Raw genomic sequence first — 20,042 nt, forward strand, 5'->3', positions numbered from 1 at the left:
CCACTGTTCCACCAACACCCATTATCTGACCCCTGTGTGTGTGTGTGTGTGGGTGTGTGGGTGTGTGTGTGTGCCTTCCATTAGTATTTCTCCATACCATACCGAAACAGCTACTGGACTGGCTTCAAGCTCAAATCTAAATGCTCTGACCACTGTGGATCACCTGATATAACAAAACTGCTTTAACAATCTTAAATACCAGGACAGGTTGGTCTGAGTCAGTTGACCATGTTGCAAATGGACTCTGTCAACAAGAGGGCCGTTTCATTTGAAACGTTCATAGCTACTGGAGGTATGATAATGATTCTACTGAAAGTTAAGGCACATACAAACGACACATTACACATCCAGCACCAAAATGACATTTAAACAGTTAATTTATCGCAATGTACCAGACCGCCTCTTTAAGTACCAGCCACTCACATCACACCAGAACAGACTTGTCATTGGTGCAAACAAGCAATAATGTTGTTTGTGGGTCTGGTCCGTGTTCTGAGACTGTCAGGGTGTTCCTCCACATTACAGGCCTACACAAATACAGCAGAGGCATGTTGTTTGGGGGTCTGGTCCATGTTCTGAGACTTTCAGGGTGTTGCTTCACATTACAGGCCTACATAAATACAGCAGAGGCATGTTGTTTGGGGGTCTGGTCCGTGTTCTGAGACTGTCAGGGTGTGGCTTCAAATTACAGGCCTACATAAATACAGCAGAAGCATGTTGTTTGGGGGTCTGGTCCGTATTCTGAGACTGTCAGGGTGTTGCTTCACATTACAGGCCTACATAAATACAGCAGAGGCTTGTTGTTTGGGGGTCTGGTCCGTGTTCTGAGACTGTCAGGGTGTTGCTTCAAATTACAGGCCTACATAAATACAGCAGAGGCATGATGTTTGGGGGTCTGGTCCGTATTCTGAGACTGTCAGGGTGTTACTTCACATTACAGGCCTACATAAATACAGCAGAGGCGTGTTGTTTGGGGGTCTGGTCCGTGTTCTGAGACTGTCAGGGTGTTGCTTCAAATTACAGGCCTACATAAATACAGCAGAGGCATGATGTTTGGGGGTCTGGTCCGTATTCTGAGACTGTCAGGGTGTTGCTTCACATTACAGGCCTACATAAATACAGCAGAGGCGTGTTGTTTGGGGATCTGTCAGCCTAGCAGTGTGCAGAGGGAGGTGATATCCGAACCCTGCGTTTCCCCACATACAGAGAGTGCTTTTGAATTGTATTGAATAGTTTGATTTATTGGAACAAATAGAGCATTCAAACTGTGTGTGTGTGTGTGTTATATAAAACCTCCAAAAAGTTCATTTTACCTTTCATCTTGGTCTCCCAATCATAAAGTATATTTCATTTTTGCTCTCGCCCCCTCTTCTCTCCCTGTCTCTCCCCAGCTCCCACCCCTTTACTTCATCCCAATCCCAATCCCTCCTGCAACCCCCCCCAGTCTTCTGATCCCTCTCTTACTCTGTCCCCCCTTCTTCTCTCTCTTTCTTACCCCCTCACTCTCTTTCTCTGATTGGATGTTGAGGGATCCCTGTCTTGCCCAGCGACTGGTGAGGGGATGAAAAGAGGAAAGGATGAGTGGAAAGAGAAATAAAGGAGGGATGCAAGGAAGGAGGAATGACAGGAGGGAAGGGATGAGAGTACAGAATAGAGGATGGAATGGATGAGAGAAGGGATGAGAGATGATAGCAGAGGATGGATGAATGGATGAAAGGACAAAGGGATGAGTAGAGGGATAAGATCAGAGGAATAAAGAGTGAAGGAAGGATAAGAAGAGAGGAGGGATGAGAGGAAGAGAGGATGAGTCGAAAAGGATGATGTAACAAGGTTTGTTGGCGTGTGCAGATCAGGGAGGGTGGGTGTGTTTTTGTGTATGGGTGGTTGAGGGTGGGTGTGTGTTTGCGTATTTGTGTGTATGTGTGTGTGTGTGTGTGCGTCAACTGTAACTAGGGGAATAGGGGTAGCATAGCTATCTAGGTCACATTAAAAACACATGCCTCCCCGCGCCGAGAAGGCAGTCTGCAGCTGTGTGTGTGTGTGTGTGTGTCTAGGATGGAGTCAGCAGCTTAACCAGCCCTAGTTAGAGTCAGAGAAAATAGAATATAAATAGTTGACTAAAGTTCAGGTCATACTGGGTAGGTTAAGTGAAGAAATTTAGTTCCATTTAGCTCCATTTGACACGGTTTTAAGAAGTTCAATACTTTTTCAGGGGTTGGCAACTATGTTAAAGGCAGGACAATGTTATTTTAGAACAGAATGCTAATAGTGGGAGGAGCTGAGAACAGAATGCTAATAGTGGGAGGAGCTGAGAACAGAATGCTAATAGTGGGAGGGGCTGAGAACAAAATGCTAATAGTGGGAGGAGCTGAGAACAGAATGCTAATAGTGGGAGGAGCTGAGAACAGAATGCTAATAGTGGGAGGAGCTGAGAACAGAATGCTAATAGTGGGAGGAGCTGAGAACAGAATGTTAATAATGGAAGCAGTTGAGAACTGAATACTAAAAGTTCAAAAATAAAGGTTGAACTAATGTTGTTCAAATGCACTCACAACACACCCACACAGAATCCAATTAAGGCACAGACTGTAAGAATGTTAGACACACTGAGAATAGGGATGATAGTGGCTGTTGAGAGACTCAATACATCACATCACACTTACAGAGAGAGAGAATGATGAAGAGAAAGAAACAGAAGGATGGAGTCTGAAGTATCTCTGAGGTGTAGTTTGCCTCATATAGTCGAGCAATAAGAAATGAAAGACAATGTTATGGCATTGTTATTATTACTGTGAATGATCATAGCCACAATATGAATTCCTAAACTTTTTACATTTTAGCATTCTCTGGTTGTTAGTTCTATTCATGTAGACTGCTATGTAAAGCAAAACAAATAAAGCACTGGTAGAGGGTTGACTATTCCATAACTCTGGCTTCTAGGTAGAGACATGTAATGCATCTGTGGTAGTACTGTTCATATGTATACTAAAACCGCTGGCCGGATATCTCAAGTATCAAAAATGTTGGATGATGAGCTCAGGCTATCTGTGTTAGGGCAGACAGAAAAACTGCACATACGAATAATGATGAGATCTTATTGTCTTTGCCAAACAATGGAAGCTGTTTTCCTGAAGGCAGAATTTTAAGCTCTTAGAAACGCCTCAGACATATTTTGGACAGATTTTGGTTTTGGAGAACGCTCTTGCTTTGCCTCTTCCTTTGTGAAAACAGACAGAAAGTCACATGATCAGGAAATGGCAGACCCACACGGTCTGCCAAAGGGCTTTACCAATGGGCTCTGCTAACAGACAGACAGAGAAAGACACAGAGACAGACAGAGACAGGAAGACAGACAGAGACAGGAGAAGTACTTACGTCGACAAGGCTCTGACTGGGTGCTGTCCACAGACTGAAGAGAGGAGACTGATGAAACACTGGAGGTCCGTACAAAGCTGAATCCAGCTAAACGGCCAGGCCCAGGCAATCCAGAGGAACCAGGAGAAAGACGGGCAGAACTGAACCCAGGGGCACGCAGGCCAGTCTGGCCGGACTTAGGAAGCAGAGTCCTGGAGGTGTGGGCAGAGGCCGTGGATGGAGTGGTGGAAGGCCTTCGATAGCCGCCTGGAGAGCACAGAGAGAACCAGGCCATAACGTTAAGTGTCTGACCCCAGAAAGACCAGAGGGTGCAACGGGTAGCTAATGGATAATCAAAAACAATGTATGTACATTACCAAATATATTACAATTAATAAATGTTAAATATTTAAAGAATGTCTTCTTCTGAGTTCTGAACTGAATGATTGGGAGAGGAGCTGAGAGAGTCAGTCGTCTCAGAACTGGTGGCCTACTGTCTCTCTTTCAGAGACAACGTGTTGTCATCTACAGGGAAGTGTTGGCCAATTAAAAAACACCAGCACACTCCCACACACTGGTAGGACAGGAGAGGCTCATGTTCCCAGGGGTGGAGAAGAGGTGCAAGACAAGGAGAGCAGAACAACAAGGAGTGGGAGGAGGAGAGGAGCATGGGAAAGTAAGGCTTTAAATCCTTACAACATTTGATCCCTGTACAGGGATATGTTTAATATCAGAGAGATAAAGCGGGGTGGGGGTGGGGTGGGGGGGAATTGCTAATAACCTAACATTCAGAAGGCCTTCATCCATTTGAACTTGTGTATACTAACTGTTAGTTTTCAGAGTCAGTTCAGTATTTTTGCCTTCACTTTTGTCATTTACTCTATCTGGCTTGCTTCCCCTTTGAAATGGCAATGTAAATAAAGGCTTAACAGGGCAATAAGATTATATTAAAACTTGAATTCAGAGATACAAAAAGAGAGAAAGAGGGAGAGAAAAGTAGTGAAAGAAAGAGGGGAGACTGACAGCATGTTCCAGGGGACATCGTGAGTCACCATTACTGAACATCGTGAGTCACCATACCTGAGCCCAAAATATCACCCTATATCCTTAACAGCTACTGTTGACCAGGTAATATTGCAGTTATGTATTAATAAAATATGTCAAACATTTAAAATAAATCCCCTCAAAACTGTATAAAACGTTTGGTCGGTAAGTGGGGAAAAGAATAAATGCATGAAACTCAGAGGCACTGAAAGAACAAGATATGAAACAGTTCACCAGGGCATAGACTTTAACTTCATAGAAAACCAAGGACATGGACAACCAATGGGCAAGACTCAATCAAGAACATGGACAACCAATGGGCAAGACTCTCCTGTCGCTCCTTGAGTGTCTGTAATCCCCTCTTATAGCCCACACTCTTACTGTCTCTCTGTCTATCTCTCTGAGCTGGTGGGTGATTGTATAGGCCTCAGTCAGACCCACCTCTCGCCAGCCAAACACCCAAAGTCGGAGTTAGTGATCCTGGGCACAGAGAGAACATTATCCCCCTGCTACCCAGAGATAAGGCAGACAGCCCTCTGGTCTCTGCGTGTGTGTGTGGGGTGGGGACGTGTTTCTCCCATTGGCATGGAGGTACAGTTGTGCTCATAAATTTGCATACCCTGGCAGAAATGGTGAAATTTGGCATTGATATTGAAAATGTGACTGATCATGCTTTTTTTAAGGATAGTGATCAAATCACTGTTATAGACACACAAGGTGACACACACAGATGAAAATGGTAATTAAAGTTGAATTTTCCACACCTGTGGCTTTTTAAATTGCAATTAGTGTCTGTGTATAAATAGTCAATTAGTTTGTTAGCTCTCACATGGATCTACTGAGCAGGCTAGTAACTGAGCCATGTCAAAAGACATGTGTAACAAGGTAATGGAACTTTATAAAGATGGAAAAGGATATCAAAAGATATCCAAAGCCATGCAAATGCAAGTCAGTACTGTTCAATCACTTATTAAGAAGTGGAAAATTCAGGGATCTCTTGATACCAAGCCAAGGTCAGGTACACCAAGAAAGATTTAAGCCAAAACTGCAAGAAGAATTGTTTGGGATACAAAGAAAAACATACAGGTAACCTCAGGAGAAATACAGGCTGCTCTGGAAGTAGGTGCTGTGCTTGTTTCAAGGAACACAATACGGCAATACTTGAAAAGAAAATTGCTGCATGGTTGAGTTGCCAGAAAGAAGCCTTTACTGCGCCAATGCCACAAAAAAGCACAGTTACAATATTCCCAACCAACACCTTGACATGCACTCACAGCTTCTGACACACTGTAATTGGGAGTGACGAGACCAAAATAGAGCTTATGGTCACAACCATATATTTATTTTTATTTAAACTATATCTCTTTTTTGGCTGTGCCCTGTGTAAACATGTTGACAAGTACAGTTTGAGGCACACAAACAAAACATTTAGAGCACTATGTTTGGAGAGGGGTCCACAAGGCCTATAGTGAACAGAATACCATCCCCACTGTGAAGCATGGTGGTGGCTCACTGATGTTTTGGGGGGGGGGTGAGCTCTAAACACTAGGGGAATCTTGTGAAAATTGATGGCAAGATGAATGCAGCATGTTATCACAAAATACTGGTAGACAATTTGCATTATTTTGCACGAAAGCTACGCATGGGACGTTCTTGGACTTTCCAGCACGACAATGACCCTAAGCACAAGGCCAAGTTAAAATCACTGACCCACTCTGGGGAGATCTCAAACGTGTGATTCATCCAAGAGGATTCATGCATGACCTGGAGGCATTTTGCCAAGATGAATGGGCAGCTATACCACCTGCAAGAATGATGCTAAAGAAATGGATGTGACTGAGAACACTCAGACAAGAATCAGAAGTATACCTAAAGAATAGGGATATCAGAGCATATAGAGAATAATCAGAAGTATACCTAAAGGAAAGAGATGTGACTTGTTGCACATAGAGATTAATCAGAAGCATAAGTAAAGGAAAGGGATGTGACTTATTGAATGTAAAGAAGAATCACCTAAAGGAAAGCGAAGCCCAAACCCTCTCTGACAAAGCCGAAACCTGCAAGGAGAAACATCTACGGAGGAGGCCCCTGTTTGGATTTGAGATCTTCTTCAAATGTATCTGCTTGCAAGTCCCAGGACATCAATACAATTAGTAACCAACCCCCCCCCACATCCACCCAACACACTCCAGCATAGACCCAACACACCCCCAGCATACACCCAACACCCCCCCACATCCACCCAACCCCCCCACATCCACCCAACACCCCCCCACATCCACCCAACACACTCCAGCATAGACCCAACACACCCCCACATCCACCCAACACCCCCCAGCATACACCCAACACCCCCCAGCATACACCCAACACACCCCAGCATACACCCAACACACCCCAGCATACACCCAACACACCCCCGCATACACCCAACACACCCCTTATCCCTGTGTGCCCTTTTCTCCCTCTGGCGGCCTTCCACTCTGCGTCAGCTCTGTCAGGGGGGTTCAATAAATACATCGCCCCGTTGTCTGATTGAGGGTGAGCATCATTAAAAATAAATGTTCCTTGCTCCTTCACTCCCTTCCCTATTTTTCCTCCTCTCTACTCTCATCCACTCATCTCCCCAACAGTGAGATAGAGGGAGAGAGACTTGAGAGAGGGATCAAATTGAGAAGAGAGATTTAGAAAAGAGAAATTGTAGGGCTGAGAGAGTATAGATTGAGAGAGGAGTGAGGGAGAGGATGGAGATTGAGAGAAGAGATATTGATAGAGGAGTGATTAAGGAAGGAGAGATGAGAGAGATTTAGAAAGAAGAGACAGGGGAAAGAGACTGTCTAAGAAACATCCAATCAGAGGATAACTTTTAGCACACACCCCGCCTCCTCACTCCTGCTGAATAAAACACTTTCCTATGTTCTCTTTTTTAGCTCTCTACCTCCTTTTATCCATCAGTCCTTATTTTAGTTTCCCACTTTTCTCCTCTCCAATTTCACTCCATCCTGTCCTCCTAGTTTAATACAGGTCCAATAAGCACATTGTGCTAGTTTACTCTCAGCCTCCACACTCATCCTCCGCGCTCAGCCTCCACGCTCAGACTCCGTGCTCAGCCTCCACACTCATTCTCCACACTCAGCCTCTGTCTTTAGCCTCCTCGGTCAGCCTCCACACTCAGCCTCCACACTCAGCCTCTATGTTTAGCCTTCACACTCAGCCTCTGTCTTTAGCCTCCTCGGTCAGCCTCCGCACACAGCCTCCACAATCCATGTTCAGCCTCCATGGTTGACAGAGGCTGTGTCACCATTCTCCAACGAGACATCCCTCTGACGTCGCTCTGCTTCTCCTCCTCCCTCTCTATTGGCTCGGTCTCATTTATTTTCATTCTTCCTTCCTAAGGACCTGGCTCATCACAACAACTCCCAAGTCATTTGGAACAGTTGAAGACAACAGTGTATTTCCTTACTGCTTCCTTACTTTCCTTACTGCTCCCAGCCAGGAAGTGACAGAGGTAAAATTAGCTTTGCAGGCCCGAGTCGGCCTGTGTACTGAGGGAATCCCTGCTGATGGAGACTATCCGCTCTGCAGGCGATGCTGGCCAATTTGCGTGACCAACGGGAATTCTCAGCTACAGGGCCTGTCACATAGTGGTACAATCCGGGGCTCAAACCTAGACTGTGGTGGTCAGCTTGGTGCAACCTTTGTGCCATCTGGGAGACCCTGGGAACTCTATTTCCTTTGCTTCAGAGTAAATCGTCAAATGTGCTGAAACACAAGTCTGTTCTCATCCCCTCCCCCCTCTCTTCTATCTCCATCAATTTTTCTCTTCCATCTTTCTCTCTAATAAGGCATCAAACTGCCAGGGATCTCACATTATATATGCAATATTATCACATTACAATATATCCCAGTACAATATTATCACAGAACAATATTGTTGCAATACTTAGGTGCCTGTAACATTGGTGTTGCAATTAACACATTTCCAGATAATATAGTTATTGTGATATGCTGTTTGGACGTTTCCAGACAAACTGGTCACCATATAACTGCTGCAGAGGGAGAGAGCCATTAGAGGATCGGTTTGGATCAGTCCTTTAAATGAAAGAGTTGAAAACTATTTTAGTCCTTAGAAGGAATATGTATATTACAGTCAAAAATGAAAAACACTATAAATAAAGCTCCGGGAAAAATGAAGAGACCACTGCATCTTTTTCTTTCCTTTCCAAAAAAGGTGCAGTGGTCTCTTAATTTTAACCCTTCTGTTCCTCACTCAAAACCTTCCTTTTCGACTATTTTGGAAAGGAAGGAAAAAGGTGCATTGGTCTCTTAATCTTTAATACATACAACCCCTTTTCCAAAAAAGTTGGGATGCCGCAAATGCAAATAAAAACAAATGACAAGAATGTAATGACGTACAAATCATTTAATCCCTATACTTAATGGAAAATAGTACCAAGACAACATATCAAAACTGAGAAAGAGTTTTTGAAAAATATATACCCATTTTGAATTTGATGCCAGCAACACGTTTCAATAAACCTGTGACAGGGGCATGTTCATTACTGAATTTATTGCCCCTTCTTTTCACAACACTCTGTAAGCATTTGCAAACTGAGGAGACACATTTCTGTAGTTTTGAAAAAAGTGAGTACACCCCTATGTGAAAATGTCCAAATTGGTCCCAATTAGCCATTTTCCCTCATGTGACTCATTAGTGTTACAAGGTCTCACGTGTGAATGGGGAGCAGGTGTGTTCAATTTGGTGTTATCGCTCTCACACTCCCTCATACTGGTCACTGGAAGTTCAACATGGCACCTCATGGCAAAGAACTCTCTGAGGATCTGAAAAAAAGAATTGTTGCTCTACATTAAGATGGCCTAGGCTATAAGAAGATTGCCAAGACCCTGAAACTGAGCTGCAGCAAGGTGGCCAAGACCATACAGCGGTTTAACAGGACAGGTTCCACTCAGAACAACCCTCGCCATGGTCGACCAAAGAAGTTGAGTGCACATGCTCAGCGTCATATCCAGAGGTTGTCTTTGGGAAATAGACGTATGAGTGCTGCCAGCATTGCTGCAGAGGTTGAAGGGGTGGTGTTCAGACCATACACCGCTTACTGCATCAAATTGTTCTGCATGGCTGTCATCCCAGAAGGAAGCCTCTTCAAAAGATGATGCACAACAAAGCCCGCAAACAGTTTGCTGAAGACAAGCAGAGTAAGGACATGGATTACTGGAACCATGTCCTATGGTCTGATGAGACCTAGATAAACTTATTTTGTTCAAATGGTGTCAAGCGTGTGTGGCGGGAACCAGGTGAAGAGTACAAAGACAAGTGTGTCTTGCCTACAGTCAAGCATGATGGTGGGAGTATCATGGTCTGGGGCTGCATGAGTGCTGCCGGCACTGGGGAGCTACAGTTCATTGAGGGAAACATGAATGCCAACATGTACTGTGACATACTGAAGTAGAGCATGATCCCCTCCCTTCGGAGACTGGGCCACAGGGCAGTATTCCAACATGATAACGACCCCAAACACACCTCCAAGACGACTGCCTTGCTAAAGAAGCTGAGGGTAAAGGTGATGGACTAGCCAAGCATGTTTCCAGACCAAAACCCAATTTAGCATCTGTGGGGCATCCTCAAATGGAAGGTGGAGGAGCGCAAGGTCTCTAACATCCACCTGCTCCGGGATGTCGTCAAGGAGGAGTGGAAGAGGACTCTAGCTCTGGTGAACTCCATGCCCAAGAGGGTTAAGGCAGTGCTGGAAAATAATGGTGGCCACACAAAATATTGACACTTTGGGCCCAATATGGACACTTTGGGCCCATTTTCTCCTCCCTTCTCCATTTATAACTTTCCTCAAGTTGAAATTTACAATATTGAAAAAAAGATCCTCTCCTTTAAAACACATTTACAGCAATAAAGTGAAACCTCCTCTCTTTTAAAACACATTTTAATTATAGAGCTGATAGAAGTGATTGTTGGGAGACGACTTGTATTGATTCTGTCCTACAAAGCGTTAAATTGCATGTTAAATCCATTACAGTTGGGTACACAGAGCACACTGCAGTAGACACACACACACCATCATACGAACACACATACAACTAAAAACATACACACACGCGCACACACACAGTACCATCCCCACCGAAATGTTGTAACAGTAAGGCATAGTTAATTGCATTGAAAGGAGGAGGAAGAGAATATTGACACTTTAATGATTAATTTAGTAAGCTAATGGGAAAGGAGGTACCCTACGGCCGGTTAGGGTAAAAATATTGAAGTTAATAAAGTACCACCATTATAACTACTGCTTCACTGACAATTATTTTCACCAGCCTTTAAAATCACACCCAGGTACTGTTGAACTATCCAACAACACTGATGCAAATATGCTGTAAGATAATCAAAACCTAGAGAAAAACACAGCACACTAAACTACAAACTTGCTGACTGGATCATCGGAGCACTTCGGAGAGCCTACAACTGTATCTTCGGGGTACAAATACACCAACCATGAGCCAGAGACAGGAAGAGAGAGGGGAGAAGAAGGAAGAGGGGGGAGAGAGAGAGATAAAGTGACAGAGAAGAGGCAAGGAGGGAGAGGCAAGGAGGGAGAGGCAAGGAGGGAGAGGCAAGGGAGCTAGGAAAAGGAGAGAGGGGAGGAAAGGAAGGAAGAATGGAGAGAAAGGGAAAGGGAGACAGAGATTGAGCCTCTAATTATGGAGAGAGAAAGATAAAGGGGGGGACAGGGAGAGGGAGGAGAGAGGGAGGATAGAAAGAGAGCGGGAAAGAGAGAGAGAGAGCATAAAGCCACCCTGAAAGTCCTGGAACACAGTTCCTCGTCCCCTCCTCTTTCTACCCAGGATCCAGGCCCTGTGCTGGGCCACCAGCTGCACTCCAGCCTCATGTCTGGCACAGGCCATGTCTGCTGTAGGTGCACTGCCACAGACACACACACACACAATACTGACACGCACACTGGTAAGCACTGACTCACTCTTTCAAACACACACACTCCTACTCGCACACGCGCACACACGATGCATGTTATAGGTATCGGGATGAGAGGACCGCAGTAGTGTGTTCAGCTGCCTGTGAGCATATGTGAGGGTCACTTAAAGGGAGAAGACGCAGCTGCTCTTTTCATGTCCATTTGTACACTAATAATGACATGTTTTTTTTTGTTTTTTATAAAACACAGATTTCCTCACCATACATAAATATGGGTGTTTCAGCCTCTTGCTGGTAGAATTTCAGGAACGAGTACATGGCCCAGATACAGGAGGATCTGGTTGAGAGAGTGGGTGTTGACAGGATGCTAGCTACAGTAGGCTGCACAGCTCTAGACTAAATTGGAAATGGACCCGAAGTTCCAGCTGATGTGTTCATAACGGCTGCCAAATTTGAAAATGTATGCTAGAGAAGGCATGTGATGAGACTTAATCAGGGGCCCTGCAGAATGGGAGCTGCCTGAGGTAACATAACGTTAGCAAGCTAACTTGCTAACAAAGCAGCTAGAAACTAGCTAAAACCTATTGAATGACCTAATGTCCGTTTCATTTGTTTGTCTAACCCAAATCTTTCTATGACTCCATGACGACCAAATAAATGAGTTAGCCGTAAACATGATCAATGTCTCGTCATAATCAGTATGTTTACAAGTATCCAATCGGAATGCAGTTAGGACCTGAAGTGGGCAGTACGCTACATGCTAGACACCCCTCAAACCTCTCTCAATTGGCTGAGTTCTGTAAAGAGGAGTGTGCAAAAATCCCCCCTCCAAAAATTCAGACACTGATTAGTGGCTGTACTGTAGGCATTTACTACAATTATTGCTGCTAATGGAGGAACCACAAGCTATTATAAGGGGTCTACATATTTTTGCACACATAAAATCTTTTTTGTCAGGGAAACCACTTTTGTTAAATAAATATTTCAAATATATAATATTACTTTGTTTACATCCTTCAATTAGATTTTTTTATTACATATTGGGGTATAATTTTTTATACCACAATATGTACACATTTATGAGTTCATTTGAAGATATACATCCATCATCTTCCGCTTTATCCGGGGCCGGGTCGCGGGGGCAGCAGTCTAAGCAGGGATGCCCAGACTTCCCTCTCCCCAGACACTTCCTCTAGCTCTTCCGGGGGGACACCGAGGCGTTCCCAGGCCAGCCGGGAGACATAGTCCCTCCAGTGTGTCCTAGGTCTTCCCCGGGGTCTCCTCCCGGTGGGACGGGACCGGAACACCTTCCCAGGAAGGCGTTCTGGAGGCATCTGAAACAGATGCCCAAGCCACTTCAGCTGACCCCTCTTGATGTGGAGGAGCAGCGGTTCTACTCTGAGCTCCTCCCGGGTGACCGAGCTTCTCACCCTATCTCTAAGGGATCACCCAGCCACCCTGCGGAGAAAGCTCATTTCGGCCACCTGTATCCGGGATCTTGTCCTTTCGGTCATGACCCAAAGCTCATGACCATAGGTGAGAGTAGGAATGTAGATTGACCGGTAAATCGAGAGCTTTGCCTTGCGGCTCAGCTCTTTCTTCACCACGACAGACCGATACATTGACCGCATTACTGCAGAAGCTGTACCGATCCGTCTGTCAATCTCCGTTCCATCCTTCCCTCACTCGTGAACAAGACCCCTAGATACTTAAACTCCTCCACTTGAGGCAGGCACTCTCCACCAACCTGAAATGGGCAAGCCACCCTTTTCCGACTGAGGACCATGGCCTCGGATTTGGAGGTGCTGATTTTCATCCCCACCGCTTCACACTCGGCTGCAAACCATCCCAGTGCATGCTGAAGGTCCTGGTTTGAAGGGGCCAACACGACAACATCATCCGCAAAGAGCAGAGACGAAATTGTGTGATCCCCAAACCTGATACCCTCCAGACCCTGGCTGCGCCTAGAAATTCTGTCCATAAAAATTACGAATAGAACCGGTGACAAAGGGCAGCCCTGCCGGAGTCCAACATGCACTGGGAACAAGTCTGACTTACTGCCGGCAATGCGGACCAAGCTCCTGCTTCGGTCGTACAGGGACCTGACAGCCCTTAGCAAAGGACCCAGGACCCCATATTCCCGAAGCACTCTCCACAGGATGCCGCGAGGGACACAGTCGAATGCCTTCTCCAAATCCACAAAACACATGTGGATTGGTTGGGCAAACTCCCATGAACCCTCCATCACCCCGTAGAGGGTATAGAGCTGGTCCAGTGTTCCACGGCCCGGACGAAAACCACACTGTTCCTCCTGAATCCGAGGTTCATTTGAAAATATAAAAAAAAAAAATGAATCATGACAAGTTCAGATACTTTCAAGCAGCTCTGTATGTTTTTCTGTTTACTATCTCAGCTTGCCACTGAAAATAAGAGTTGATTCTTATTAATGGCTAAATAACAGCTAAATAAAAATCAATAAAGAATAAAGCATATAGCCTATGACGCTCTTGTTGGCAATTGTCACGGTACGGTGAGGATCAGTGCACTCCCAGTTCCCGTGACTCCATGAACTCACCCCGGACTCATTCATGGTCTTGTCTCCCATCATCACTCACACCAGGTCCCAATTATGTTATTAGTATGTGTTTAAATGTTTCTCCTCTGCTCCCCTCAATTGTCAATCATTGTTGATGCTTGTATGTGGCACGTAACGGGTGAGTGTTTCGGTCTTGCTGCTGAAGCCAGCACTTTACTTTCTTTCAGTTTATTTTGTATTCAGTGTTTGTTCCAATTAAAAAAGTCACACTCGAATGCAATCCGCCTGCGCCTGGTTCCTCTTCTCCACCACCACCACCGTTATAGCAGTGCATGTCTACTAACACAATATAACATTAGACTGTCTACAAGTGAAGCACTGTTACAACGTACTACTCACATATTAGATAAGAGCCCAGGTCAGTGTCCTTTCATGAACTCAGAGTTTAACAAAACACACCAGTCCTCCATGAAAAACATGGTTTACAAATGAACACAGTTTTGCATTACCATTACCAGTCTTGATGTTTTTTTTATCATTATCATTCTTGATGTGTTTTTAACATTACCGGTCTTTATATATTTTTAACATTATCGGTTTTGGTGTATTTTTTACCATTATCAGTCATGATGTGTTTTTATCATTATCAGTATTGATGTGTTTTTAACATTACCGGTCTTTATATATTTTTAACATTATCGGTCTTGGTGTATTTTTACCATTATCAGTCATGATGTGTTTTTACCATTATCAGTCTTGATGTGTTTTTAACATTACCGGTCTTTATATATTTTTAACATTATCGGTCTTGGTGTATTTTTACCATTATCAGTCATGATGTGTTTTTACCATTATCAGTCTTGATGTCTTTTTACCATTACCGGTCTTTATATATTTTTACCATTATCGGTCTTGATGTTTTTTCCGGTCTGGTGGGATCCGAGGTTTGTGGAAACATTCTGTAGTTTATTATAAAATGTGTGGTTTGAGCCCAGAATGCTTCGCTGAAAGCTTTGTTATCAAACTATACACCACAGGCTCACTTCCACTATGTAACATTTAAAAAACCAAATACTACAGTGCATGTGTTGCCTGGAAAACCTCTAAGTCTATCAGAATGATGTTGGGCAACTGGGAGAAATGCTCAGTGTGTAAATCTGTGAACTTTCCCTTTAAGTGTTAATTGCTTTCCACTTCAAAGTCTCTCCAGGCCCCGAGGGGCATTCACAGCAGACACACACACATCCACACACGCGTCCAAACACACACATCCACACTGATAGAGGGGCAGTACATACATTTGCATTAACAAGGATTAGAAACCGGACCCATGATAGCATCCAGATGGCCCAGAGAGTCGCAGAATGACTCAAGAACAGCACTTCACTTAGAATGTCGCAACAGTTAATCCACTTCACTTAACTAGAACATTGTAACAGTTAATCCACTTCACTAAACTAAAACATTGTAACAGTTAATCCACTTCACTAAACTAGAACATTGTAACGTTTAATCCAGTTCACACAGATGTTTGGACGTTAGTGACTGTAAGTTATCGGTACCATTAAAATTCAACTCTTAAAAAGACTCTGGTTCTAAAGTTAGCTGGGTCATTGCAAGATGAGATTTCAAATCATGATTGTGGACAGGGTGATGCAATTAGCCGACATAGTCAGGGTGACATCCAGATTGAATCTCACCAAGTTCAGGTATGGAATGTGGACCAATTTAAAGTATGGAAGTTAATGCCTGAACTCATCTGTCCAAAATTTTAGTTTACGATCACATTGTGATAGACAGTTGGAAGTTAATGCCTAAACATCAAAAATCTACATTTTTCTTTGTGTGTACATACGTTCTTGTATCACTTTACATTTTTACTTTAAAAATGTTAATATCCCCTCAACAAACATTGATTTTGAAAGTGAGACTGAGGTCGTGTCATAACTACATTGGTATTATTTGACACCTCAAGGGCTCGATGAATCATGTGCGCTAGCTCTGGTATATCTACAATAAACAACTGGGGTCCCTGAGGAGAGGAGGGGAGGTTTGAGCACTAGTCCATGACTAAACAGAATTGAATTAGGTGCGCTAGCTCTGGAATATCTACAATAAACAAATGGGGTCCCTGAGGAGAGGAGGGGAGGTTTGAGCACTAGTCCCTGAGGAGAGGAGGGGAGGTTTGAGCACTAGTGCCTGAGGAGAGGAGGGGAGGTTTGAGCACTAGTGCCTGAGGAGAGGAGGGGAGGTTTGAGCACTAGTGCCTGAGGAGAGGAGGGGAGGTTTGAGCACTAGTCCCTGAGGAGAGGAGGAGTGGTTTGAGCACTAGTCCCTGAAGAAAGGAGGAGTGGTTTGAGCACTAGTGCCTGAGTAGAGGAGGAGTGGTTTGAGCACAAGTGCCTGAGGAGAGGAGGGGAGGTTTGAGCACTAGTCCCCGAGGAGAGGAGGAGTGGTTTGAGCACTAGTGCCTGAGGAGAGGAGGGGAGGTTTGAGCACTAGTCCCTGAAGAAAGGAGGAGTGGTTTGAGCACTAGTGCCTGAGGAGAGGAGGAGTGGTTTGAGCACTAGTCCCTGAAGAAAGGAGGAGTGGTTTGAGCACAAGTGCCTGAGGAGAGGAGGGGAGGTTTGAGCACTAGTTCATGACTAAACAAAGAATTGAATCAGGTGAGAAATCAAAACAAAAATCTTGCTAAATATTTGAGGGTCCCAGACTAGAGGTGTTAGAATTGGTCTCCATTATCACAGGTCTCGAGTGGCGCAGCCTGGGTGAGTTCCAGTGTCCAATCAGTTCAGCAATGTCCAGGTAAGGGGAGGGGTAGGCACGACAGGGTTTGGCTCATTGACTTTTGACAGAGGGCCATTGTTTCCCCCAACACATTTTTTGTCATCCTGATTAAATCAAAGGTTCGCTTAGAAGCAAATGGGATATGTTCTAGGAGGAGGCATGTCGTGGTCTACAAATTGGATTCCACAGAATCAGAAGAAAATTGGGTCAAACTTTATGAGTCATAAATGCAATATATCTCTCCCTCGTATCGTTGGATTCTGGCAAAGACAGACATGTGAGAAACAGCCCTGGAGGTGCCAACCAACATGCACATCATGTGCAATATGTCTGTGTGTGTTTTGTGTGTGTGTGTTTTATGTGTGTGTGTGTGTGATTTATGAGTGTGTGTGTGTTTGGCACACATCTCATGACAACTGAGTTTCAGAAAGAACTTCCAGGACTAAAGAAGGGATACAGGATTTCCTGTTTCTGTCAACACATACACTAAATTAGCAATAGCCGCTAAACCATCCAGATCTATTGGATCCTATTCCTACTTCCTTTTTGAAGGAAAACACAATAAATTATTTTGTCCTAGTCCTTGTGTGTCTTGGCCTGTGCTGTCAACAATATCTATCAATTCAAGTAAGGGCTGAGTGTATATCTTTCCTACTTAGTTTCGGGCTGGTATCAAGCCTTCCCTGCGAACCTACAACGAATTACCACCAACGTGCATCTCCTTTGTATAGCTTGCAACTGGAATGTTATCCTGCATCTGTCAGTTTTTGACAACTGTAAAAGGGGCTTCATAAAGTAAATCTGATTGATATGGACAGTGACAAATTTAAAATGCCTCTCTCTTCAACAGATTGTAAACACAATGTGCCTGCAGTGCTGCCACACACACACACACACACACACACATACATTCATACACACACACACACACACACAAACAGAATCTCTGAGTAGATAAATGGAGTTTATCTATTCAATTACAGATACAGCTGATGGGCAGTGGAGAAGGCTAGATAAAATGAAAGGAGAGGAGATAGGAGAGATAGGAGAGGGGGGAGAAACAATAAGGAGAGTTTGGAAGGAGAAGATAAGGGATTGGGGGAGGATGAGAGAGGAGATTAGTGGGAACGGAGGAGAGAAGTCTCAAACACATTCACCCACTACAGAATAGGAACAGATATGCTACATGGTGTTTGTTTTTTACAATTGCTAACAACTTTTTGTCCAACCGGTAGTCATATTCTCAGAACATCTCAACACAATAAGCACAACATCCGTCTGATTTGGACCATACCATTACAGTTTTTCCCAATTGCTAACAAGCATCGGTCAATACTGAAACCACAGTTGCAAAACACTTCACACACACTGTATTTCTAACATGCATCTTGGCCAAACAGTTATTCTCACCTCCAAAACAAACTAAAACCACCAAAACACTTTATACATGTCTCAAAATAAGCTTGTTCAACCATAAAACTGGCAACAATTCTCACTCAAAAACACACATTGTCACTCATAACACACTGACCTAAAAAACCCTATTGGAGCATTACATAAATTATTAACTTTAATCTTTCAAGTTTTTTTTTAATTATTTTTCACATGAATCAGTATTTTAATATAAAATATGAAAAACACCTCCCTTTATTGTCTTTACTAATGTATACGGAACAAGAAGGAATCAGAAACGCAGCAATTTGAAGGAATATCCTGAATCTTTTCTATATCTTTGCATATAGTAAATTATACTTCAGAAAAATAAAATGTTCAAACAAAATTCTAGGGCTGCAATAATAACAAACAAACATCAACATGTATAGTATAATCACTAGTCTCTCTGTATTGTAGGGGCCAATGAGTGGATTGTATAACAGCAAACCATCATTGGACAGTGCTGCACACATTGTGATGTTCGCTCCTCTCTGGGCTGGGACATCCACGGTGGCTCTCTGACCAATCATATTTCTTCCCCTGTGGTGTGTTTTTGCCAGGTTGAATCCAGCTTAATCCACAAAGATGAATTTATGTCCAGTTTGACTGCCTTCCTTCTCCATTACTTTCTAAAAACAATCGTGAATCCACAGTTTTACAGTACTTTACATTATGCCTTGATGTGTATATACCCTGTTTGGTTATTGAACAGACATCTTACCTGGATATATTGATACTGGAGTTCTTTCACCGTTTCTCTCAAAGGGTACAGTGTACAATGCTTGGATTGTTTTTCAGTTGAAACTGCAAGCAGCTGTGTTTGGAATGGTTAAATATTCTGCTATGTTATGCTAACATTTTCTTTATATTTCAATCTGGTTACTGCAGAAATGCACAACAGTTGCCATTATTCTGTTTTGAATGTGTTTTTACCAGTTTTGGTAACAGTGTGTAGGCATTTGAAAAAAACAAGTGCTGCTAATATATTTTTTTGCAGGTGGTGGAGTATGAATGAAAAAAGGGTAAATGGATTTTGGTTAATTGAATTCAAGTGTTCATTGAATGCATTTTGTGTGAAGGCAATGAAAAATTATTCCCAGTTTGGTCCACATACACTTCTGTTTTGCAGATTGTGTGAAGAGTTTTGACAATGTGACTTCAGTATTGACCAATGCTTGTTAGCAATTGGGAAAAACAGTAACACAGTTCATGTTGTTTTCAAAGAATATGCAGTCAATTAACACATTTCTAAAATGTTTACATTTTCTTTATACACTAGCTTACTCAGTACCAGAAAAATGGATCTTTCTTCTTATTTACAGATGCTTGTACACCGAATGCCAGAAATTAAGACCTAATGTTCAAAACCTTACAGAATAAAGCCTCAACTTCTGCAATTACAGCAGCTCAAAAGCTATATTGACAGCTGATTAGCATTTTCAAATGAACAGATCATTGAAACATTGAAAAATAGCTGATTTACTGTATGTTGTTTCATTTTTATTCATTTGACTACAGTTAGTTCCAGAAATAATTGGACTCTGACACAAGTTTTGTTATTTTGGCTGTTTACCAAAATATATTCAAGTTACAGTAAAATATTGAATGCAGTCTCTCAGCTTTAGTTTGAGGGTATTCACATCCAAAATGGAGGAAGGGTTTAGGAATTACATCTCTTTAATATGTAGCCCCCTCTATTTTAAGGAACCAAAAGTAATCGGACAATTGACTCAAAAGCTGTTTTATGGACAGGTGTGGGCTATTCCTTTGTTATTTCTTTATCAATAAAGCAAGTAAAATGTCTGGAGTTGATTCCAGATGTGGCATTCGCATTTGGAAGCTGTTGCTGTGAACCTACAATATGCAGTCAAAGGAGCTCTCAATGTAAGTGTAACAGACCATCCTTAGGCTGCAAAAAAATCCATC

At 43.3% G+C, this 20,042-nt stretch overlaps 1 protein-coding gene across 3 annotated transcripts in view; it reads right to left on the minus strand.

The window, feature by feature from the left end:
* mtus2a (microtubule associated tumor suppressor candidate 2a) overlaps positions 1–20,042 on the minus strand; it is a 95,599-nt gene that overhangs the window by 43,222 nt on the left and 32,335 nt on the right. For all 3 annotated transcript variants that reach the window (XM_020048435.3, XM_020048434.3, XM_013134548.4), the window contains exon 4: positions 3,376–3,621. In XM_020048435.3, coding sequence (XP_019903994.2) covers positions 3,376–3,621 — 246 coding nt within the window. The remainder of the gene's footprint in view (positions 1–3,375; positions 3,622–20,042) is intronic.

This window comes from Esox lucius, chromosome 7 (assembly GCF_011004845.1).
Source record: "Esox lucius isolate fEsoLuc1 chromosome 7, fEsoLuc1.pri, whole genome shotgun sequence".
Lineage (NCBI taxonomy): Eukaryota > Metazoa > Chordata > Actinopteri > Esociformes > Esocidae > Esox > Esox lucius.